At 41.4% G+C, this 25,301-nt stretch overlaps 1 protein-coding gene across 1 annotated transcript in view; it reads right to left on the bottom strand.

Moving 5' to 3' along the window:
- Positions 1–25,301, bottom strand: part of itpr1b (inositol 1,4,5-trisphosphate receptor, type 1b) — a 505,447-nt gene that overhangs the window by 131,421 nt on the left and 348,725 nt on the right. The window contains exons 50-51 of the mRNA XM_060835732.1: positions 23,342–23,534; positions 7,172–7,294 (exon numbers count right to left, since the gene is read on the bottom strand). Of these exons, the coding sequence (XP_060691715.1) occupies positions 7,172–7,294; positions 23,342–23,534 (316 nt within the window). The remainder of the gene's footprint in view (positions 1–7,171; positions 7,295–23,341; positions 23,535–25,301) is intronic.

Genomic DNA, 25,301 nt, shown 5'->3' on the forward strand with positions numbered 1-25,301 from the left:
AAGGGAATGAAAAATATTGTTGTAAGTTGTGACTTTTAACCAGTAAGTTAGGGATATTGTAAACATTATGTAGTCACCCTGCAACTCTGCCAGTGAATGTACCATGAGAAGGTAGACAGAGGCAAAAAGATTATCTCAGTTAAAACCTATGGGCAGGGATAATTGTCTTCACAGTCTTTCCCCTCACCCACCACACCTATGTATTTCTTGTGTCTGAGAGAGTACGTGCAGGGGGACTCTATAAAGGGCCGAGTGTTTTAAACAGTAATGTTTTATATCAACAGTTCATAAATAGATCTTAGCAACAGTGAAATGATAATGGTTATTATTTATTATAAATTAAGTTTAGAAATTTGGCCCATGCTTCCCTCTAAAAGACAGGTTAATTCGTGAATTTTGTGTATTTTTATTTAAAAACCTCTGCAATGTTTGTGACAACTGCAAATGTGTTGCTGGTCAAAGCACAGCAGGCCAGGCAGCATCTCAGGAATAGAGAATTCGACGTTTCGAGCATAAGCCCTTCATCAGGAATGAGAGAGAGAGAGCCAAGCAGGCTAAGATAAAAGGTAGCCTGCTTGGCTCTCTCTCTCTCATTCCTGATGAAGGGCTTATGCTCGAAACGTCGAATTCTCTATTCCTGAGATGCTGCCTGGCCTGCTGTGCTTTGACCAGCAACACATTTGCAGCTGTGATCTCCAGCATCTGCAGACCTCATTTTTTACTCGAATATTTGTGACAAGTCAAGGCACAGTAGGGATTGATTTCCAGTGCACGACCCCAATGATGGTTAATAGAATGAAGCAAAATCCTAACAGCCCAATATAGGCTGGTAGTCCACTGATGAGTCTCTACTTTCATTGGGAATTCTTTGGGCACACAGTCAGTAGCAACCCCAACTTTAGGCCAGATGTTGATGGTTTAAGTCCCACCTCAAGACTGGATGGTCTACAAAAGGTGAATCATAGCACGGCCAAACTGGATGATTATCAATTTTGCCAATATGGCAAGTAAGAATGCGTTTCCTTTTTAGCCAAAACCATATGACCTCCTTACAGTCGAAGTTTCAGAGTGTAGATTCCTGCCATGAACAAATATTCTCCTCACACCAGGAGACTACCACACACACATGGTGTTTGCAATTGTTCTTTGAACTCGTGAGAACAGGTTACACCTAGTGTTATTGAGGTACTAATGAGGTGGTAAAAATGCATGGAAACACACTTTCAATGTCATCCTGGTTTCATTACACCCACATAGACTTGGTTGTAACTTCAGGTACTAGTAAGAGCAACAAACTTTGACAATGGGTGCACAACGTTCCGATCACATGACTCATTTCGGGAGTCTGAAGTACACCAGGCTGACATTCCCATACTGCATTAATAGGATGCTGCCATGTCAGAGGTGTGCCCTCCAGAATTAAATATGAAATCGTGGCCCCCATCTGCCCTTTCCAGGTGGATGTAAGGATCCCATATTTTGTAACATTCTTGTCTCTGACATGAAGGGAGTGCTGCATTAACAAAGGTGTCTTTATGACCCTGGCTGCCCATCTGCAGTGGACATGAAAGATCTCATGATACTATTTCAAAGAGGAGCAAGGGATTTATTTCCACTATCCATGCCACTATCCATCCTTTCGTCAAAGTGACAGAAAGGAGATTAGCTGGCAATTAACACATTGCTGTTTGTGCTAGCGAACTGCACAAATTGGCTGCAGTGTTGGTTACATTGCAACACCTGAAGAGTTCTTCATTGGCTGTAAAATTCTTTCAGAAGTTTTGTGGTCACGAGAAAGGTCATAAATACAAGTCTTTCTTGCCTTTAGGAGCTTCCATTACCCAGTGCACTCTTCATTCACTGGTTGCATTCCCACATGATCAACAGTGCCTGTGAACTTCACTACCGACTCCATCTTGCCTCCATCACCAATGCTGCCTGTTTCCACCTTCATATATTGCTTACCTCTGCCTCAGGTTTCCCCCACCACTTACGACACAGAAACCCTCATCCATGCTTTGGCTATCTCCTGGCTTGAATATTCCAACAAGCCTCTGGCAAGTGTTAGATCTTTCTTTCATGAAAAATCTACTGTGTTACAGCTTGCACTGTGCTTGCATGCTGTGCTCACAGGCCGACTCTAGCTCCAGTTGCAGTAATCCTTCAATTTCAAAATTCTCAGCTTTGCGTTCAAACGTATATGTGACTTAGTCTCTTTCTCTCTCTAAGTTACCTGCTCCACCATCCAGAAACTTGAAGGAAAACTGCTTGTGGCTCTCCCCAAAGCCCTTCCCTCCACTGTTTGTGACTGATTTTTATCATCTAAACCAAGCTTGTGGTCACCTGTCCTAATTGCTATGTACTATATTTTGTTTGACAACATTCCTGTACAAGTTCCTTGTGATGATTTACAACGTTGAGATTACTACTCAAATGCACATTCCCGTTTTTAATCCTTTAAATTAACACCCAATACTTGGACAGTATCCAGAATAAAGGTTTTCTCTGCCCCCGAATTTCCAATGGCATCCACTGTTTCTTAACTCTTATTTTTTATTAATATAAAATGCGATTAAAAACCTGAACGTGGCACATAAGTGTGACAGATAGGAAATGCGTGTTAGACTTAATATATATCCAAACACAACAGTTCTGTGTGAACCTGTCTGAAACCTCAACCACAAAGTTAACAGCAGAACTAAAATGTTCTTTGTAACTCTTGAAATGAATATGGAATGCTATACATCATTGCTTTTAAAGGGCAGATCATCTGCTATGCACAAAGTCTTGGGCTCTGGCAGAAAGGTAGAGAATACAGTTTGAGATGTGCAATCACTGGGGTGCTGGCACCAATCAGAAGCAGTGCTGCACCATACTGCTCATGCTCTCCATCGCTCTTCCCCACCACCCACCTCAGAGGGGATGAAAGAATTATGACAACACTAGAACTTCTGGAGAAACAAGTTGGCTGTTCCCTGTTCCTTGGAAAGAGATTAGAGTGCCTCCAAATAAATACTTCTGCCAAGTGTGCAAGCTAGGTTGGAGCAATGTTCAGAACTGGAAAGATGTTGACTACCCCAAAGTGGGGAATTACATGAATAGATTATTCAGACTTGATAGGAGACCCATGTATCCTGTCAACCATTTTTGACTAAGTAAGCACTGCTGCTTTACATCTAGTCAAACAGATAGTTCATGAGAAGTTAATTCAAATGAGCCAATGGATAATTTCTTATAAGTCAGAGCAAGGTGCTGAACTTTGATTTGGCTTTTGGGTATCAGGTCCATCTTGGATGCGTTCATGTCGATCTTTTTGGGGGTGAGGGGACAGCAAGACATGGAACATGCTCAAAATTAAAAAAAAAGAAAGAGAACTCTTCATGTCTAATGACAGCAGTCAACGAGAGGAACATATTCATGAAAACCCAATGGGTTTCAGTTCCTTGCACAATGTGCAAAAAAAAAACCTGCCACTAACATTTAAGTAGAACAATTCATATCAAGACCAGTCAAGGCACGTCCCGTGAATAAAATATTCCATTAATCAAAACACATTTTTGTTCCAAACTTATGATCTTTAAGATGACAAAATTTCCCACATTACATTAGTGACCGTTTTAACAAAAAGGTACTTTATTCATTGTAAAACACCTTGGGATGTCGTGAAATCATGGATGACAATGCATTAGTTAATTAGTTAGTTAAAAAAAGCAAAAAGAAAATACTTCAGTATTTTGCCTTTTCTCCATTAAACTGAGGTGCCAGCTACTCCTTTGAATTTCTTGTGACAAGCACATTTTAAGATTACAAGAGAAGTAGTTTGAGGTCTCTGAAGTTTAACGTCACAATTTTGCTCATCCATTTTAAATTTATTAGTTGGCGCCTTTCTCCACCTTGATCAAACAGTCAAAGTACTAACAGGCTCAGAGTGTACAGACAAACTAGACTGAAGAGCATGAACCTCCACAATAGTCTAGCCATGTGCATCAGGAAAGATATGATCAGCTCTTCTTCCTGAAGAGGAGCTTATGCCTGAAACAGCGACTTTTCTGGTCCTCAGATGCTGCCTGACCTGCTGTGCTTTTCCAGCACCTCACGTTTGGATGCTGATCTCCAGCATCTGCAGTCCTCACTTTCTCCCACTTGCGATAGTGAACAGGTTTTATTTATAACATTCTTAGCTCTTCCAATTTAACTCTTGGAGAGTGAGGCAAACTGAAGAGGAAAGAAATCTACAGAAGAATACATTGAGGTTTGAGGACATTCAGACTCTCACTGACTGCATCATTTGTATTTGCTGAGAGTTGTGTCACAAGCATTTCAACTGAGTGCATGCAAATAACCCCTTTGCTTGTAGTTAAGCAAAGTATAGCAACGCTTCAGCCACTGACACTAACCCTGAACAGCTCATCAATGAGGACCTTCACAATTTTCTGAATAGGAGAGTCATCACTGTATTTCTGGGGATCTGTGAATGCTTTGGGGTAGTGCAGATTTTGTCAGAGAACAAATGTTCTAATCTTTGAGCTGTCAATTTCACCAACAAAGATTGAATGCACAATCCAGCAATGGAGCCTCCAGTGTGTGATCTCTCCCTCTCTTCTTTTTTAAAAAAAAGTGTCTCGTTCTCAACAAACCTCATGCAAAGGCATTACACTTCCTCCATAACTAGAATTTCCAGAAGAGGCCACATACAAGTGAGGTCACCCAGATCCAACTGGTCACTGTATGGTGAATGGATGTGGCCTATGGCAATTGGCTACAAGGTTCAAGGTAATCCACCTGGTGGCAAAAAGGCTGGTTGCCCCACTCAGACTTAGACCTGGGAAGCTGAAAGACCCAAGTTACACCCAAGGAGGTGACAGGGTATGCCCAGGACCACAAAACTTCGATTAACCATGATACTTCATCTGAAAACTGGTTAGCATCAGCACAAACAAAACCAGAGCAATCAGTTGCCTTCCAGTCTGTGATGAGTGTGTTTGACTGCAGGGGTGAAATCTACAAGACTGCTGGAGAAGAGACAGGACAAGGCCTCAGGCAACTGTCTGTGTGGAGTTTGCACATTCTCCCATATCTGCGTGGGTTTCCTCCGGGTGCACTGGCTTCCTACCATGGTTCAAAAATGTGCAGGTTAGGTAAATTGGTCATGCTAAATTACCCATAGTGTTAGGTGCATTAGTCAGAGGTAAATATGGGTAGGTTACTCTTTGGAAGGTAGGTGTGTACTTGTTTGGCCAAATGGCCTGTTTCCATACTGTAGGGAATTTAATCTAATAAAGGGTTATCAGCTCAAAATACTCCATTAAGAAGAATCCACACTTGGAAGGTCAGAGTTTTCTTTACCTTTACAGCTTTTGATCACCAAATACCTGCAGTACGGAAGTAGGTCAGTTGGACCATGGAGTCCACACCGATTCTCCGAAGGGCATCCCAGCTCTGTAACCCTGCATTTCCCATGGGTGAGCCACCTAGCCTGCACACCCCTGGACACTATGGACAATTTATCAGCCCCAATCCGCCTAACATGCATATCTTGATCTCTGCATTTGAAATGCGTTCATAAAACTTTCACTTTTCCAGCACTGTTTTCTCTCCACTTCCCCATTCGATCTGCAGTGAGATTTCAATTGACTACACAAAAACACACATTAAACCACTAGGTGCACAAACTCATTCAGCCTTTTTTTTTCTTAAGCAACTCCAACATGCCCAAAAAGAAATGTTTCTGGTACACTGGGATCTCTGGGCAGAGGATAATCAGCATGACAAGAATGAACATAGATTGCTACAGCACCTTTCATTACCTCATAACATCTCAAAGTATTTTGCAGTCACTCAAGTACTTTTGAAATGTTACTGCCATAAAAAAAAATGAAACAGCAGTGACCAAGTTGCACAGAGGAAATTCCCACAAACAGCAGAGATATAAGAGGATGAAATGGCTATTATCAACAATGTCTAATGCGGGAATGGTTATGACTCTAAGGAGACACCCTCCTTTCTTTCAAATAGTAAGATGGGATCATCTGCATCCACCAGAGGACAGAGCTTCAGTTTAACATTTCAGGCTGAAAGGAAACACTTCCAACAGTGTAGCACGCCATTAACATCCCGCTGGATAGTCAACCTGAACTCAAATGCTGTGCTCAAACCTCTGCAGTAGAACTTGACCCTCCAAACCCGGTGGGAGTCCAACCACTGCAACACAGTTGCCAGAGTCTTGTAACTGGTTCAACCACTGCAATCTGAAAATTATCCACATTAAAACAGCTACTGAAAGCTGTGGAAGTGGAATCTTTTAAGTGTTAAGCAGCCTTACTGAATACAGAACTATACATCAAGTCAAGTGATAGTACACAACATTCAGACACATGACTTGGCGTTAGAAATTTACATTTTTTGTTTTTGCACAGGCTCTTTTGCTGTCTATTCAAGCTTAGTCCAGGCAACAGTCCAGGTTTTGTTTTTAAGAAATGTTTACTAACAGGATTCACATGATAGTAATCTGCAGAGCTCCATGAACTGTGATTCAAGAGTTCCAAAATGGAGTCCTATCACATGGTCACCAAGGTCATATGACATGGCAGCATACCGCAGAGACGCGCATGTGCGCGCACACACACATACATCCCCTTTTCACTACAATCTTTAGATTTAAAAACATTTGCATCTCAGTTGGTTTCAATTCACTCCAAAACATTGAAAAGTACATAACTTTCTCAATCATAGGACTACCGAAACCTCAACTCTTCAGAACTGCCAGGTTGTTTATAATTTGCCATCTTAGGCTGTAGAGACAATAGCTTTTTGTTAAAAAAAAACAGTACAGCCAGTTAAAAGCACTACATAAATGGGTGAAATAAATCATAAAAAGACAGATGCTCAATGTAGCCACTTTTGATCATTTAGACTGACAGAGATCTTCTAATCAAGTGCTTGTGTGCTTGACATGGAATGAAGTTTAAGCAGAAAAGGCAAAAGGAGTGGGTAAAATCATCCAACATTTCAATAAGATCATGTTCAATTCAAACAAACGTTGGTGGGATATATTTGGAGAGGAAAAAAATCCAAAAAACACATAACATTCAAAGGTTCCCCTTAAACAAACGACTGTTAAATTAACAAACCGCAGCCTGATTCACATGGAAGTGAGTCAAGATGACATTACCTCCTCGGACACCTTCAAAGGGATAAAATAACGCAACCAACAGGTTCATGAGGACCGCCAAATTGAAGGAGATGCTGCTCCAAAAGGTCATGTTACGTGAGCACCAGTACAAAACTGGCTGTCCTATTAAAACAAAACCAGAGTAAATGGAGATCATGGGGAGTTATTCATGGCTGAATCATAGTTAATACATTAATCTTGTTGTAGACTCATTTTAGAGATATGCATCTGATTAAAAAAATAGCATAAATACTCAAGATAAAAGTTAAATGGGGTTCAGCATTACTTGCCACTTACCAGTCTAAGCCTGAATATTGTTTAGGTTTATCTAATGTTGGCACAGACTCCTTGACCATTTGAGAAATTAAGAATGGACATTCTTAACATTGTGTACACAAAGGTTTCCAACTCCAACCCAATGCTGGACTGAAGACTATTGAAGGAGCAGCTGAAAATGGACCTTGCACATGGTGCCGAAGAGCTCAAGAAAAGATGTCATGGGCTGGATAACTGGTCTCCATCAGTCACAAGTCTATCTTTGTGCTAGGAAAGTCTCCAACCTGTGAAGAGCTCATCCCCAGTTTTCATTAATTTCAATTTTACTCTGGCTCTTTGTTATCACACAAGATCAAATGCTGCCTACATGGCTTGTCTTATCTCGGAAATGCAATTCCTTTGTTCATTTTTGGACAAAAGACTGCACTGAGGTCTGGAGCCAAGTGGTCCTAGCAGAACCAAAACTGAGATTTCCAAGGGGGTTATTGTGAGAAATCCTGTTTGGTGACACTGCTGTTGAAACTTTCCATCACCTTGCTACTGATGGTGAATGAAATGATGGGTAATCATTGCCCTAATTGTGTTTTGTCCATTTTTTGTGCAATGAACATACCTGTGCAGTTTCTTACTTTGTTGGGTATATGTCAGTGTTGGAATTGTACTGAAACAGGTTGGCCAGACACGGTGGCTAGTCATGGAAGGCTGTTGTCAAGACATGTAGCTTTTGGGTTTTTGATGCATCCAGCTTTTTCTGGATTTGAAGTGGAGTGCATCAGATTGGCTGAAGACTGGCATCTGTGAAGGTGGGGACCTCCAGAAGAGGCCAAAAGTGGATTATCGATTCATTACTTATGTTTTAATCATGGTTGAAAACTCTTTGAAATTGCCTTTGAGGTGTTCCGTATTCTCCATGGCAAAGTATTTTCAAGACTGAAATCAAAAGGCTTTGATCTCTCAGAGAATCAAGGAATGTTGGACAGAAAAGTGAATTTGAGAAAGAAGATCTGGTATGATCATTTCACCTGTCTGGTAAATCTGTGCTACATTCTAATAAGGTCAATGTATATACCCTAAGGTAAAGTGCCTGAAGCCAATGTTGCATTCCAGACAGTATTCCAAGCAAGACTCTGAATAAACTGCAGCTTACATTCTTTGTTTTTGAATTCCAACCACTTTGAGATGAAGGTCAAGACACCACAAGTATTTTGACTGAACATTGTAGCTTGTTTTGGATACCTATCATCCTCCTCCCTGTCTTAACATACCTCTCGAGGGGTTGGATATCTGCAGGACACTTGTTCATCAGCTTTGAACAAGTGGCGTCCAGGTTTTTTTTGAAAATTGAGCTGTTTGATTTTTTTAAGTTAGGTAGGTTGCACTGCTGTAACATTAGACCAATGCTTCAAACAAACATCTGCTGAAAATTGCATGGAAATTAACAGCTATTTTACGTAGTCAAGGAGGTGCAGTGCCCCTACCCTCTGAGCCAGGAGGCCTTGGTTGAAGTCACATCTGCTCCAAAGATGCATAATGACATCTCTGAACAGACCGATTAGAAAATACCAACACCATTCCATCAATGACTATAATGGGGATGGAATATGACTCATGCACAATAGTTCATGACAAGCACAGAAATGAAAAGAATTAGTAATGGGCACCTGGAAAGCCAACACTCAACATTCGGTCTGCTGGTCCAGTGGACAGGACAGTAGTGTCATCCCTAATGAATTTACCCATAAAGAAATTATGCATGTTCTGCACAATACAGAGGAACCTCTATTATCTGAGCAACACTGGAACAGAGAATTTTGCTCGACAATTGACTGTTCAGATAATCAAATGCTGGGTAACAGTTTAGCTAAGCATCAGGACCTTGCAATCTTGCTAGATAATCCAAAATTTGGATAATCGAATGCCAGATAATTGAGGTTCCTCTGTAGTTCAGACAGGAAAATGAAAAGCAGACAAAGCTTTCTTTGGTGAACTAAACCTTGGTACAGTGATCAGTGGAGATCCTATTCATGAAGGTGGCAGAGACAGACTAGAGCAGCACGGTAAAGATCTTGGCATGTACTGATGCACCTGTTTCATGTAATGTTTGAAACTGTTACAGTTAATTGACAATGACTGTACAAGAAAGCCTCTTCTGACCATCATGACAAATTGGTCAAACTATCTTGGCCATCAGCAGCTCATGTGATTTGTTCAAAGATTCTGATCATAGGCTAGTTTCCAGAAGATGTATTAGTGCAGTTGAGCAAGTGTATAATTTTTACAAGAATGTCAGCTTCACTCTGGGTAAATTGCAGAAACACCCTTTGTTGCACAAGAATTACACCTTCAATTGTGTCATCAGCAACCAAGTGAACCCAATTAAACATCCAACTAAGCAAACTGAAGGGACTAATCTTTGAGGTTTTCCAGAACAAGAGTAATTAGAATCACACTCCAAGAAAGATGGCATGTGAAGGCATGAGGAGCCATTAAATGTGTTTTACAGGTGGGTCCTGACCAGGAATCCTGACTGATCAAATTTATTGACATTGAGCAGCTTCCGCTCAAAAGGGTTGGTCTTCAATTTCCACAGGTTGTGACATGTGACATGCCATCAACTCATCTGAGAGCTTACAAGACTCATCACGAGTCCAGCTGCCCATTTCATGTGCTCAAGTATCATCCCTGGGGACTTCAAGCCATTGATCGGTCTTCAAAAATAAGCATCTTAACAGCTAAGCTGGAGAATAAGCTTATTCTATAATACGAATTCACAGTGGGCATCTAAAAATAAAGTGCAGTTCAAAGCAACTTCCAAAAAAAAGATGAAAGTTCAGTAAAAATTAAAGGCAAATAGACTAGCTATTTATATCAGTTCACTAAACAAAGGCATTATGCTCTGTGCTTTTAATTGCATTGCAGAACTTCATAACAATCACGTATGCCTTCTTATCCAATAACTCGCTTCTCATCAATAATTGCCCCTTTGTGACAAACAAGTCAATTGAGAATGGTTTGAACAGTTTAACCTTCAGATATTTTAACAAAGTTAGTTTTTTTTAAAAAAAAACCCTTTCTCCTGGCAGAGGACAAAATTATTCAGCATTCAAGATTTTATTCTCATGTTAAAATAATTCAAAGGCATTTAGTGGCAGAAGCTTATAACTCGCCCCACAAATGCGAGAAACCAAAACCTTAAAACAGAGACACAAACCGTTGTCAATGTTGCTGTTTTCTAAAAAAAAATCTATCCAATGAGTTTCTTAAAAGCTCGACAATATCTATGTTTTCAAATATTCAATCAATTCCTTTTGAAGGTTATGAAAGGGTTTAGAGGGATGTGTGCCAAATGCTGACAAATAGGACGAGGTCAGATATTGGGATGTCTGGTCGGTGCTGACAAGTTGGACTGAAGGGTCCGTTTCCGTGCTGGATGACTCATGACTATTGGATCAGACCAGACCATAAAAATGCTTGGAAAAAAAAAACAATATTCTCCATATCTGCATTGTCTGTTGTAGGCTTGAACCAAGACACACAGTATTATTTACCATCACCTTGACATCAAACAAGGATAATACTCAGAGGTGTCACTCACCACCATGGAGTGAGTATAGGCTTTAAAATTCTCCTTAGAATAAGACCAGCATTACTCAACCAGAAACAGATCCTAATTGATATTTTTAAAAACTCAATTTTGTAAAAAGAATCTAAACATCCGATTGATTTCGGTGTACGTGTAGTGTTGTGACCAAATCTGGAGAATTACAGAGTCTCTCAGGTCCCACTACTTCACAGGTCACAACACTAAAGAGAAAGTTTTCCTGGTTCCCAAAATTTTGGCGGGGTGGGGGGGCCGCAAGGGGTGCTTCTGAGCCAATTGGTTATTCTTGAAGACAAAAAGGATATGACACAATGTTCTAAAATATATCGTTCTGACATTCTGGCATGTATAGTCACATCACTAACCATGCATGACTGTCTCTGAAGCCTTGGTAGACACAGCTAGCTCAGGAACTGCAACATTGAGAAGTTCCTTCAATCACTGTTTCATTGAAACAAATTGGGTGAACCTTCAATTCAATAGAGGGATCTTTTTCCTGTTTCAATCAGCTCTTCTTCCCAGACTTCTTGCTTGCCAACTGAAGACCAGATAGAACACAAACCTCCCCAAGCCGGCAATTGTTCGAGCAGTCCCGATTTCCAGTTTTGTTTAAAATATTTCCAATGTCCACCATTGCAGGTATTACCGTGAAACTTGCAAGAAACGCATTATTCCATAATCCTTCAACATTTAAATCCTCCATCAAACATGGAGCTTGTTTGTAGCTCTAGAAGAAAAAAAGGTTAAGTGACTACTTCAGAGCCAGAAATCAATCCAGACAGATTTAGGCAAGTACCCCGGGTTTCAGCAAATGCGCCATGCTTAGAGTGTTGAGGCTTTGCAACACAGAACTATCAACTTCTTGGGGGTTACCATTGATCAGAACCTGACTGGACTGGTTGTATAGACACTGGCGACAAAGAGGCTGGGAATTCTGCGGTGAGCCTCCAGAGTCTGTCCACCATCGACAAAGCACAACTCAGTGTGACAGAACACTCCCAACATTCCTGGATGAGTGCAGCTCCAACAATGCTCGAGAACCTGGATATCATCCAAGATTGGCACCCATCTTCAATATCACTCCCTTCACCACCTCTCAGAATGGAGGCAGCATGTACCATTTATGACATGTCCTGCAGTAGTCCATCAAAGCACGTTCAAGGGCAGTCTTCAAACTGCAACCTCTGCCATTGAGTGGTACGGGAGCAGCAAACACACAGGAATATCAACTCAATCTTGCCCCTGTGCCATAAACAATCTAAGCTTGGATCATCGTCTCGTGGTCAGAACCCTGGAATCCTTTTCTAACAGCATTGTTGGTGCCCCGACAAGTCAAGTATCGCACTGCAGTTCACCACCACCTTCAAGGACAGCTGGGGTGGCACCATGCAACCACATTACACAAAGGAGTTTTTTTTCACGAAAAGGGTGGAGACTGCTTCGGAATTAAATCCTTCAGGATATTAAGTTTATAGTGGGAACACATCAAGCACATGTTGATTATACAAGGGGCTTGGGAAGAAAAGAGCAAAGAATGATCCTAGCTGTTGGCTCATAGCATCAACTGCAGAGTACAGAGACAGGTGCCTTGGTCAGACAGGTACAAGCATTGGGCTGCACATTTGTTTTACATGTATGGAGAAAAGGAAACAGAGTATCAAACATGTTTCCCCACTGTCAGGATTGCCCTGGATGATTTAAAAACTAATTGCCATAATTCTGTTCTGGTGCTCAGTTAAGCTCATTTGGCTGGATGCCTGACTTGCAATGAAAAATGACACCAACAGCATGGGTTCAATTCCTGCAATGGCTGAGGTTACCATAAAAGGATTTTCCTTCTCAACCACACCTCCTGACTGAGGCATGGTGACCCTTTCTTGTGAGGGAGCAACCCTATGCTCTGCTAAGGCTAAAAGGCAAAACAGGAAACCTGGGGAAAATTCATCAGGGAAATTAAAAGAAAATTCTTGAAGCAGGAAAGCAATCAGTTCTCAGAATGTCCGAGATGGGTGTGGGTGTGGGTGGGTGTCAGGTAAATGACTGTGGAAGTGAAAGTGTGACAGTATGGATGTGCTGGGCAACCAAAACTGTGGGGGGGGGGGGGGGGGGGGGGGGGGTGGACCCAAACAACACATGGCAACACTTCCAGGATTATGGCCATGTAGAAGTTGGCAACGACAGCAGGAGGGAGACGCTTCATGGCTCAATCGATCGTGACTGTCCTGTTCAGAAGCTACGTCACACTATTCTGCTTGAACGCAATGTGCAGAATCACACTGCATTAAGTTCACAAGTATCAGGCACAGCTGGCCGTCACAGTCTGCTGCAGGCTGACAGTGCACCTGCAATGTGACATGAATCTTCTCAGTGGGCTCTGCATCTGGACTTGGCACTTTTGGTGTTGCTTGGTGGTTAGATTAACAGGTTCTTTATCACAGGTGGTGTGAACAAGTACAGAGTCACGCAGGTGCCCAGAGGACAGGAAACGTGAATCTACCAACAGAAAATACAAAAACTGACCATTTCTTGTAAGAATCAATGTGGTTAGGAGGGCGGAACGTAGACTGGGTACTCTGTTGGTTAATTGGCAAATAGCTAGTTAGACAAGCTGAAGGAGACATAGGAAATTTAGGGGACTGGTGCTGAACCTGTGACTCATGCAGTGTCCTGTAGAGTCATTGACAGGTACAGCACGAAGACAGAGCCTTCTGTCCAACTTGTCCACACTGGCCAGATGTCCTAAACTAATCTGGACCCATTTGTCAGCGTTTGGCCCATATCCTTATCAACCCTTCCTATTCACATACTCATCCAGATGCCTTTTAGATTTTGTAATTGTACCCGTCTCAACCACTTCCTTTGACAGCTCATTCCATATGTGCACTTCCCTCTGCATTAAGGTGGTGCCCCTTAGGTCCTTTTTAAATCTGTGCCCTCACATCTTAAACCTATGCCCTCTAGTTTTGGATTCCTCTAGCCTGGCTGAAAGACCTTGGCTATTCATCCTATCTATGCCCCTCATGTTTTTATAAACCTTAATGACGCCACCCCTGAACCTCAAACACTCCAGCAACAATAGGCCCAGCCTCTTCCAGTAGCTAAAACCCTCTAATCCTGGCAACCTCCTCCTAAATCTTTTCTGAACCCTTTCAAATTTCATAACGTCTTTCCTACAGCTGGGAGACCAGAACTAACAGTATTCCAATACTGAAAATGTGTTGCTGGTTAAAGCGCAGCAGGTCAGGCAGCATCCAAGGAACAGGAAATTCGACGTTTCGGGCACAAGCCCTTCATCAGGAATGGCTGGGGGGGGTGGGGGAGCAGGAATGCAGAGAGGAGCCCTAGAGGCAGGAAAGTGGCATGGCCAAGGCCAGGCCCCACCTTTAATGCTTCCCCTCCATTCCTAGCCACTCAACTCCAACCCACAACGGACACCACAGGGACTGGTCAGATCAACTCTGCCTGAGCTCATCTCTTCACAGATGAAGATCGGAGTTCAGCTCAATTTGTCACCACGGGGGGGGGGGGGGGGACAAGCCAGGTTTTTGGCAGTCATCATTGGACTGCCATCATTCCAGCCATGGTGTATTAAATAATGCACTTTGCGAAACCCACATGATGGAAGAGATCTAAGAGACAGTATGGAGGGAAACCACAAGGGGCAGTTGCATGACTCAAATTACGAGGAAAGACTGGAGAGATGTGGGCTTTTCCAATTGGACAGGAAATCTGAGAGGTGACCTTATACAGATATCCAAGAAAAGTGGAAAAAATGAATGCATGTACAACAATAAATTACATTCTGTAATGTGGACAAAGGACACAGTGGAATTAAAGGGCAGACTAAGGAAAGAAGGGTCAATTAAGAGTCAAAATAGCAGACCTAACAGAGAGTGAACAAAAGTAGTGTAAACCATTTGTGCATGTGCACTTCAGACTCATAGAAAGACTTTGGTAATGTAGGAGCCCACACAACTGAAGGGAAAGTGGCAGTGGAAGATTAAAATTTGGCTAAGGGATAGAAGGCAGAGAGTTGTTGAATAGTTGTTTTCAGCGTGGAGGGAATTAAATAGTGGTGCATCACAGAGGTTGATAATAGGATAACACATCCCTTTGATAAATATTAATGACCTGGGTGTGAGGAACATAATTTTCAAATTTTATAGTGTTGGAGAAAACCTGTAAACTGCAAAGAGGATAGTAATGCATGTCACAGGGTGAGGCGAATGAAATGGGCAGGCACATGAAACCCAAAACAGAACAGAGAAATGATACATTTTGGTAGCAAGAATAAGAGAAGGCAAAGGAAAACATCATACAATTTTAAAAGAGACGCAAAAATAGAGATACCCAAGTACTGGAAAGCAGCAATATAAGTGATAAGTCTGTTCAAGACAAAATGCATAAGGTATTTTTGACATTATTACTAAAAGTATACAATGCAAAAACAAGGGTATTTTGCAAAACCATTTCCAAAGTACTATTTAGGCCTCAGCTTGAGCATTGCTGTGGTTTTCCACATTTTACAAAAGGAGGTCAAAACCTGAGAGGGGGGATGTCGAGAAGATTTATTGGAAGATTTACAGGTTTGCAGTACTTTAATTATATAGGGAAATAAAATAACATGTTGTTATCCTCAGAGGAGATTTGACGGAGGTGTTTAAAATCCTGAAGGATTTTCATGAAGTAAATAAGGAGAAAGATTGTTTCCAGTGGCAGAGGACTCAGATTTAAGGTGAATGGTGGAACAACCTGGAGAGATTTCCCACTCTTTCAAAGCCACCGCACGTTATGTTCATCTGGAGTGCACTGCCTGAAACGGTGCTGGAAACAAGTTAAACAAAAATCTTCAAGAGGAAAATTGGATATGTATCTGAAATGGGGAAAATGTGCAGGGTTTTGGGAGAAAGACAGGACAGCGGGTTGAATAGGATAGCTTCTTCAAAGAAAACGAACAGAAGTAGTGAGATGGCAAATGGCCTCCTTGGATGTTACATAATTCTGAGTTGTGCAATGTAATCGTGATGTTGTAGTGGAAAGGGAAGTGAAATACGTTGCTCTCCTTCATAATTTATTTGACAAAGCTCAATGCTCAAAGAGCAGTCAAATGAATAGAAGGTGCTGTTAATTTCACAAAATAAGTAAGATAAAAGAAACTAAAAATGAAAGGTAATGGAAGAGCAAGAGCAGGCATCATAGCAGAGGTCTGCTATTTTCTAACTATCGAGGGCATAACTATTACTTTTTTATTACTTGCAAATACAGCCTGTTGTCCAAGATAGGGTATATTAAAATGGTGTATGTGTTAAATGGTAATTGGTTCCTTTTAATTATCTCCCCACCCGAGACACAATTCCCTCAAGGTGTTGTCACTGCATTGCACAAGGAGGATATTACAGGCACATTTGAAAACACGCATTGACTACTGAGCGCGTAACCCTGCCTGGGCTCAAAACTTTCCCATGACCTTTCAAATAACTCTCCCTGTTCCTCAATCTGGAAGTGATTGTCCTTCGAGAAGTGTAGTGATTTGGAGAGTTCAGAGGAGGGGAAATCCACCAAATGCAAATATTTAAACCTAAGTTTGAAAACTCAGACTGACAGTTGTGAGCTACTAACAACAGTATTGCCATATCAAATCAGAGTTTGGGGAGGGGGAGAAAACACCCATAAATTCGTGTTCATTTGAACATTAAGTTAACAAGTCTGCTCCTTGCTGTGTACAAACAGGCTCTATGTTAAGAAGAAAATAAATGAAACCACAGTAAATGTGCAACAACTGTCCTCATTTCATAATTTGTTTACACCTTAACTATACATGCTAGGCGTGTATCCACTGGAGTTTAGAACACTTAGGATGCGATTTCATTGCAACACAAGATCCTGAGGGAAAACAAAACAAAGACTTGTGGATGCTGCCACTCAGAAACAAAAACAAATTGCTGGAGAAACTCTGCAGGTCTGGCAGCATCAGTGGAGAGAAAGTAGAGTTAATGTTTGGGTCCAGTCACCCTTCTTCAGAACTGGGGTGGTCCCAGGGCGACCTGAGGGGTCCTGCAGATGTGGTCCTAGTAGATGCGGAAAACATACTGAAGGGAGTCACCCATTTAGAGCCCAAGATTTCTTTCTTGCAGAAGGCTGCATGTGTCTGGATCGCTGTTAGAAACAGATCCCTTGAATATTTTTCAGCAAAGGTAGATAGATTCTTAAGCAAAGCAAGGAAAAATGGTTGAGGGTAGGCAGAAAGGTGGAGTAAATCAGATCAGTTATGAATGGCAGAGCAAGTGTCTTGGGCCAACTGATCTACCCCTGCTCCTCATTCCTATGTTTGATTAATCTTACAATGGCCAGCCCTTATACAGCAAAAGGTATTGAACAGCCAGCTTTGGAAAAGCTCAATGACTTTTTTGCTCTGCTTGGCATGTAATCCTTGGATGAGTGCTATATGGTTAATCATATCATCATTGCAGTTAAATGTGGTTTCTGTGTTTGCATGCTGCAGTGCAAAGTCCTGGCTTATCTCTGCAGCCTTTGTGGCTTCAGCAAGGGCAACAAATGAGCAGACTAGCACCCAGACTCTCCAAAGCCCTCTGCCTCTCTTGCACCTTGGCTGAAGATCAAACTGGATCTATGATTGTTTTACTGGCTTGGCTAATCCGGAATTACCAATCTGAAACTTCAGATTCACTTGTGCTTCTGTAGGATTCCTAATTGCGCAGATAGGAACACCTAACAATTTCACCATAATTGGAGTGTTAGACCGTCCAAATTCGACTCATCGTGATTTCACTGCCCAATTGTGTTTGTTTCAGAACCACTGTCATTTTTTCCATCTATCACATTTTAGTGGAGAGCAGGTATCAATACCTGGATGATGTAGAGTTAGTTCAGATCACTAATTTTTCCAGTTCCAAGGAAAGTCCAATCAGGAATTTTGGTTCTCAGGGGAAACCTAAATTGTTGTGTTTGATATATGTGCTGCCTGACACTGAATTAGGACTACTTGATGCACAATGTTGTGTCTGACTGTCCACACTCCACGCACCTCCATGGTGCTTCCCCAATATTTCTCATGTCTCTGACGAAAAGCAAATTGCGAAGAAAGTTGCGAAGACAGTTTTAAGCCAGTAAAATACCCTGAGGTTATTGCTGGAGACATTCAAAAGATGGGCGCAACAATAGAAAACAAGATGATCAACGGTGATCACATGGTTTGGCTGAGAGGTGTTCTTTAAGGAGGTGCTAAAGGCAAAATGTTAAGTGAAGCTGCAGAAGAAGCATTTAAGAGGCAATTTTGGAACATGGGGCCCTTACGATTGAAGGCACAACCATCAACCGCTCGTAAAGAGGGGTGTTGGTGGTAAAAAAGCATAACTAAGAGTAGCAAGAAGATGATGACTTTGAAAAATGAGAGTGAGAAATGCAACTTCCGAGTGTTGGAAAAGTGGCAGTAAACATAGATCAGTGAGTAGAAAGGTGACTGGCATTTAGGATTGGTTGAAAGATAGGTTACAAACAGAGTTACATATAAATACATTTCAGGTTTCAGAAGAAGGAAAAAAAATACTTTCAGGTTTGCAAAAGATAGGAGATCCTTCAGTGTTAAAAATTTAATTCATTCATAGTCATCACATAAAATGATCTTGAAAGATTTTAGTAGAACAATTAGTGATTTGAAAAGCTGTTGAAGTAGTTTAAAATGGAAACCACAGTTAAGGACAAAAGAAACAGAATTATGAAATAGTTACATCACTTCCTATATATTGAGAAAGAGAAAGGCAAGCTAGACAATGTTAGACATCAGATTTCCAGGAAAAGCAGAAGAGGAACGAAGTCGTATGCAAATGATAAACCATGAATAATGAGATAGCCTTACAACAGATCAAGTGCAACTTGTGCCCGTTGATCTTAAAAGGAGATCTGGTGAAGTAAACAGCATATCTTGTGGATTTTTAACATTGCCAAGAAGTGACTATCAAATGTACCACTACTGCTTACAAAGGGGCAGGATATTCACATCCAATAGTATGACAATTTTGAATACTTCAACAAGGTCTTTTCTAATCAAGCTGGTCAGACATGTTATTATTACACACCTCTAGAGGAAGCCGAGTCTTGAATCTAAGCTTCCTGGTCAACATGTAGAGACATCAACACTCTCACAAGAAATCTAACACTTCAAATACAATGTATTCAGCAGTAATCAGCATGGATTGAGGAAGGGAAGGGGAGTGTTATTCTGCACACAACATTTTTTTGCTTTTTGAAAATTCACTCATGGGACACGAGTATCGATGTCTGAGTCAACGCTTATTGCCCAAGCTTATTTATTCTTGAGGTGGTGATGGAAAGCTGCGTTCTTGAACTGTTGAAGTCATTTGGCGTTGGTACACTCAGCGCTGTTTGGGAGGGAGTCCCAGCACTTTTTCCCAACTTGGGATGAATAGTGATATATCTTCAATAAGGATGGTTGGTGGCTTGGAGGGGAACTTGAAAGTAGTGGGTGTTCCCATGTATCTGCTGCCCTTGTTCTTTGAGATGGTTACATCAAAGGAGATTGGTGAATTCTACAGTGCATCTTCTAGGCTACTGAACAGGTGTAGGGAGCAGATATTTATTGATGTGGCAGCTGTTTTATCCCAGTTGGTGTCAATCTTTCTGAGTGTCATTGGAGATGCACTCATCCAGGTAGGTGGGAAGCATTCTATTACACTCCAAACTTGCACCTTGTAGATGGCAGACAGGCATTGGGGAGTCAGGTGTTGAGTTACTTGAAGATTCCTCATTCCTGATCTACTGGTTATGACTATTCCAGTCCCATGAGCAATTCATAAAAAAATGTGACCCGATTGAAAAATCTTCCATTCCTCAATCTATGCTAACTACTGGGTCATTGTACTTGAAGTATTAGCTTATTGCAGTTCAGTTCCTGAGCAGGATGTTGATACTGGGGACGTTCAGTGATGGCGATATCACAATGTCAATAGGTAATGGTTTCTTTTTTGTTGGTGATGGTGATCATTGCTCGGCACTTTGGTGGCGCAAATATTACTTGCCACTTTTCATTCCAAGTCTGGACACTGTCAAGCTCTTGCTGCATCTCCACATGGAAGGCTTCAGTATCTGAGGAGTTTCGAATTTTGGTGAACATCAGCAAACATCCCCAATTCTGACCTTATGACAGAGGGAAGGTCATTAAAGCAGCTGAATATAATCAGGCCTATGGTGTAGCAGACATAGCTCCAACCACCAGTGAGTTTGCCCCCTATTGTAGTTTTGCTAGGGCTTCTTGATGCTGCACTTGCTGAAATGGAGCAAAGAAAGTCAGTCTCTTCTCACCTCTGGGATACAGCACTTTAGTGCATGGTTGAACCAAGGCTTCAACGAGGTCAGGTTTTGAATGGCCCTGACAGAACTCAAACAGAGTGCCAGTGAACAGGTTATTACTGGAGTGCATGCTGTTTATTCTATGTTTATAGATTTGATGTGTGCTGAGCAGCAAGTTTCCAGGATGGTTTTAACACCTGGGTCTGTTATCCATTTCAAATATTCAATTTCTACTATGTATCTGCTGGGATTCAGAAATTATTGCAAGCAGCAGTGGAAGTTTGGGCAACAGAATCATCCCCCTGTCGCACCACCCACCCAACAGTGCAGTCAAAACTCAGGTGAGAGCACTGAATAAAATGGAAAGCATATCTGGCTAAAATGGAAAGCATGTAACTACAGGGGCGGATATTAGATAGCAACATAGAAAAGATGAATAGTCTTTAACCCACTGAGTCAACTCTGCCATTCAATGTAATGCTAACTGGTCTCGAGTCTTAATGCCAAACTCCTAGTCCCTCTCCAAGCTCCTCAACACATCTTTGAGAAATCTTTCTTCCTCAACTATATTCCATGGCTTGGCCTCCACAATGTTCTATGGTAGAGAGTTTCACAGGTTAACCACCCAGTGAAGGCATTTCTCCTCATCCCAGTCCAAAAATGACCTACTTGCCATCCTGAGACTGTTTCCTCTTCTCTAGATCTTCGCATCTCCTTACCAGAAAAGCATGATTCCACCATTCAGTCCATCCAGCCCGTGAGAATTTTATGCACTTCAAATGCGATTCCATCTGTTCTTCTAAACGAATCAACCTAAATCTCTCCTCATTAGACAAACTTTCCATCCCAGGAGTCAGTCCCATAAACTATTGCTGCATTTCCTCCAATGACCTCTGTATACGGCTGTCTCACCAACACTGTGGAGCTGAAGCAAGACTTCCTTTCGCCTGTACTCAAACCCCCTGACAATGAAGGCCAACATACACTTGCCTTCCTAACTGCTTGTTTTCAGTGACTGGTGTGCAAGGACTACAACTCCCTTAGTATGTCAATACTTCCCAGTCTATCACCACTTGAATGATACCCTGATTTACTGACTGAATTGGACAAGCTCACGTTTTTACACTCTACTACATTTGTCATGTAATAGCTCATCCACTCAACTTATCTCAGTCACCTTCAAGGTGCTTTACGTCCTCCTCATTATTCAGAATCCCACCTAGTTCAGTGTTGTCAGCAAGCTTGGAAATATTTCATTTGATTCCCCCATCTGAATTGATATCACGATGAAGAATTACCGAGTAAAATGAATGTCAGGAGGTAAATGACAAGAGAGTGATGTTAGACCTGTTACTTCTTTCCAATTGAAGATGCAGATTCATTTGGATGAGCAAATAGCCTCCTGATGCTGTAATTTCCAGAACCAGATTTGAACAACACTAAGTGGTTTGCATAGGGGTGCATTATATTTGCTTTGCTACTTCTTCTGGTGGAATCTACCAACGATTAATGCTGGGCAACCAAAATCTATGTACATTTCAAAAAGAACCACTGTGCATTTGGATTGCCTCTCTGGAGCACAAAGCCTAAAGCTTCAATCTTAGGGGTTTATGTGGCCATCAGGTCCCAATACTTTTTGGGGTTGAGCTGCAGAAGTTGACTTGCACCCAATTATCTTCACAATGTCGCTCAAAAATGCACAAACTTAAAATGACAATGGAGCAAAATGAAGCACTAAACCCCATCAAAATGTTCTACTTTGAGTCTCATTTCGAACTTCTCATTGTTAGTAGACATGTCATGTTTAAAATAGTAGCCAACATGTCCAACTTTTCACGGCGACTTGTACACACGCCATGAAACTGCTTTTCAGTGAACAGAGAAAATACAGCAGGTATCGATGAGGATAAACATTTTCAAACATGGCAATCCCACATCAAGTGGGTTGAAGTTTCATGTTGCACTTGAAAATTTAGTCGCAAAGTTAGCTGCAGAAATAAATTGGAGGAAGTGTGTGCGCGCGCTTGTGCGTGTGCATGCGTCAAAGCGTGGTTTACTTGATGAAAAGTGATTCAGCTGGGAAGAGGACTTGATGGAAAAAATGAAAATAAGAGGAGTGGGGTGGGGGGTGGTGGAGAAAGAGTTTGTATGTATTGCAGCCAGTTGCCCAACTTACCTACGCCCAAAACTCCACTACTGGTTTACGCAAGATTGCTGTTTCTGCTTTGGTGCAATTGTTGAAGAAAGAAGTACTTCTGCTTATTTATGACTTTCTACAACTTCAGGACATTCTGAAGCATTCTGCAGTACCTTGAGGGACACACTCAGCAGCTGATGCATGCACAGACAAGATCCCTTAAAACAGCAATTTGGTAACGACTAGATAATTGGAGGGTAAAACAGGGGACTTCTGTCAAATAAATTCCTTTAACCGACGTCACTTTCAGCAAGGCAGTACTGAGGATATTGAACCTAGATTTTGTTTTCAAGTAACCCCAGGGAAATCGCAGGACACAATGATGAAGCCAAACCACTTTGGACATGAAATGTCATCCAGCGATTTCAGGAGCAGCTCCCAGAGTCAAACTTCAAATTCCCGACCATCACCCTCTGTCCTTGGGCTGGGTCATTTGGCCTATAAACATTTACAAATACTTAAAATCCTCTAAATTATGAAGGATTATTTCCTTCTAGGCTGCAAAATCACATGCCAAGGTCAGATATAATAAATGGTAAAACATGCAGAGAGATAAACTATAGCCTCATTTATACTTATATTATCTGTGGTGAAGACACATTTGCAGACAAGTGTCCCATCTGGACTATTTCAGCATTCAGAGCAAGCTTCAAGGTTACTGGCTGGGTTATTAAGAGCTAATATCAACACGAGGAGAGAATTCAACTACTTTTTTTGCATTATAGCTTGTGGCAAAGAGGAAATGTAGTTCATTAGAAATTAAACCCACCTCTAAGCTTCTTCTGCCAGTTCATTTCATTGAAGAGGTCTTCAGAGCTCAGAAAGAAGTCATTTATCTTACTCCCCTGCTCATCCCGTTCAGTGGTATAGTACACACGCAGTTTAGATTCCTTAGTAAGGAACTCGCAGATATTTGGAACAGGGAAAACTATCTGCTCCATGGTGCGGTCCTGCCTCACAATCTGCAGAGAGGATGGATTGAATTAAAACTGAAAATCAACAATACTAACATCATTGCAACAATAATAGACATTTGTAAATGCAGTAATTCCCAATATACACTGGATGGATTATATATCATTAAAGACCTTTTGTACAGCAGACACATCCTGCCTGTAAATGCTATTTCCTCTAACTGTGCATGTAAAAACTATGTGCAAACATTCACATTGGGCATAAAAAGTAGCGAGTACTGCACCATCTTAGTCTGTGAATGAAAGGATCCAATCACCGCATTTTTATCCACCATTTTTATTGGTAACTGACTTTTTGATGTGCAAAATTTTAAATAACACTTGGAAAAAAATACTTATAGCCTCCACTGAATTGTCTTTACATTTTCAAAAATTCTTTTATGATAACATCTTTAAAATTACGGATGTTTCGTTCCAGATGGGGCTATGTTTCCTGAGAATATGCAGGATTCCAACCCATGTGTCAACAGGATTTGGAAGGAAGACGAGTATGTCTTTCGTCCCACTGGGAGCATTAAGGTTCTTGGTATCTTCAGAAACATTTTGAAAGAGAAGATTAAAATGGTCAAATGCTTCATTTTGCATAATCTTATCAATGATTGCTGTTTTCTACTGCACATGGTTCAGGAAATGTAAGCCTGTGATCAGCAGCAATAGGATCAGGGATTTTGGTTGAAGATCAGATTTAAAACAAAAACAGACAACTGCTTATTGAGAAGTAGCAATGGCACAGAATGTAACCTAGGTGAAGAAAGATAAATCGAGTGAAACCTTACAAGAGTGTAAAGGCAGTCTGAGTACACCGAAGATGAGATTAGATTACATTCCCTACGGTGTGGAAACAGGTCCTTCAGCCCAACAAGTCCATATCAACCCTCCGAAGAGCAACCCACCCAGACCCATTCCCCTCCATTCACCCCTAACTAATGCAATTAGAGGGCAAAAAGGGGACATGAGATAGCTTTGGCAAATAGAATTAAAGGAGAATCCAAAAGGGTTTTTACAAATATATTAAGGACAAAGGGTAACTAGGGAGAGAATAGGGCCCCTCAAAGATCAGCAAGGAGGCCTTTGTGTTAGAGCCACAGGAGATGGGGGGAGATATTAAACAAGTATTTTGCATCTGTGTTTACTGTGAAGAAGGATATGGAAGATACAGAATGAAGGGAAATAGATGGTGATATCTTGAAAAGTGTTCATATTACAGAGGAGGAAATACTGGATGTCTTGAAACAAAAAGGTGGATAAATCCCCAGAACCTGATCAGGTGTACCCGAGAACCCTGTGGGAAGCTAGAGAAGTGACTGCTGGGCCCCTTGCTGAGGTGTTTAGATCATCGATTATTACAGGTGGAGTGCCACATAGATCGATACTGGGTCTACTACATTTCGTCATTTATATAAATGATTTGGATGTGAGCACAAGAGGTACAGTCAGTAAGTTTGCAGATGACACCAAAATTGGAGCGAACAGCGAAGAAGGTTACCTCAAATTACAATGGGATCTCGATCAAATGGGCCAATGGGCTGCGTGGCAGCAGATGGAGATTAATTTAGACAAATGCAGGGTTTTGCTCAGATTTGCTTTCACAAAATGCAAGACTTATACACTTAATGGTAAGGTCCTAAGGAGTGTTGCTGAACAGAGACCTTGGAGCACAGGTTCATAGCTCCCTGAAAGTGGAGCCGCAGGTGGATAGAATAGTGAAGGCTGCGTTTTGGTATGCTTTCCTTTATTGGTCCACGTACTGCGTAT

Source organism: Hemiscyllium ocellatum, chromosome 14 (genome assembly GCF_020745735.1).
Source record: "Hemiscyllium ocellatum isolate sHemOce1 chromosome 14, sHemOce1.pat.X.cur, whole genome shotgun sequence".
NCBI lineage: Eukaryota > Metazoa > Chordata > Chondrichthyes > Orectolobiformes > Hemiscylliidae > Hemiscyllium > Hemiscyllium ocellatum.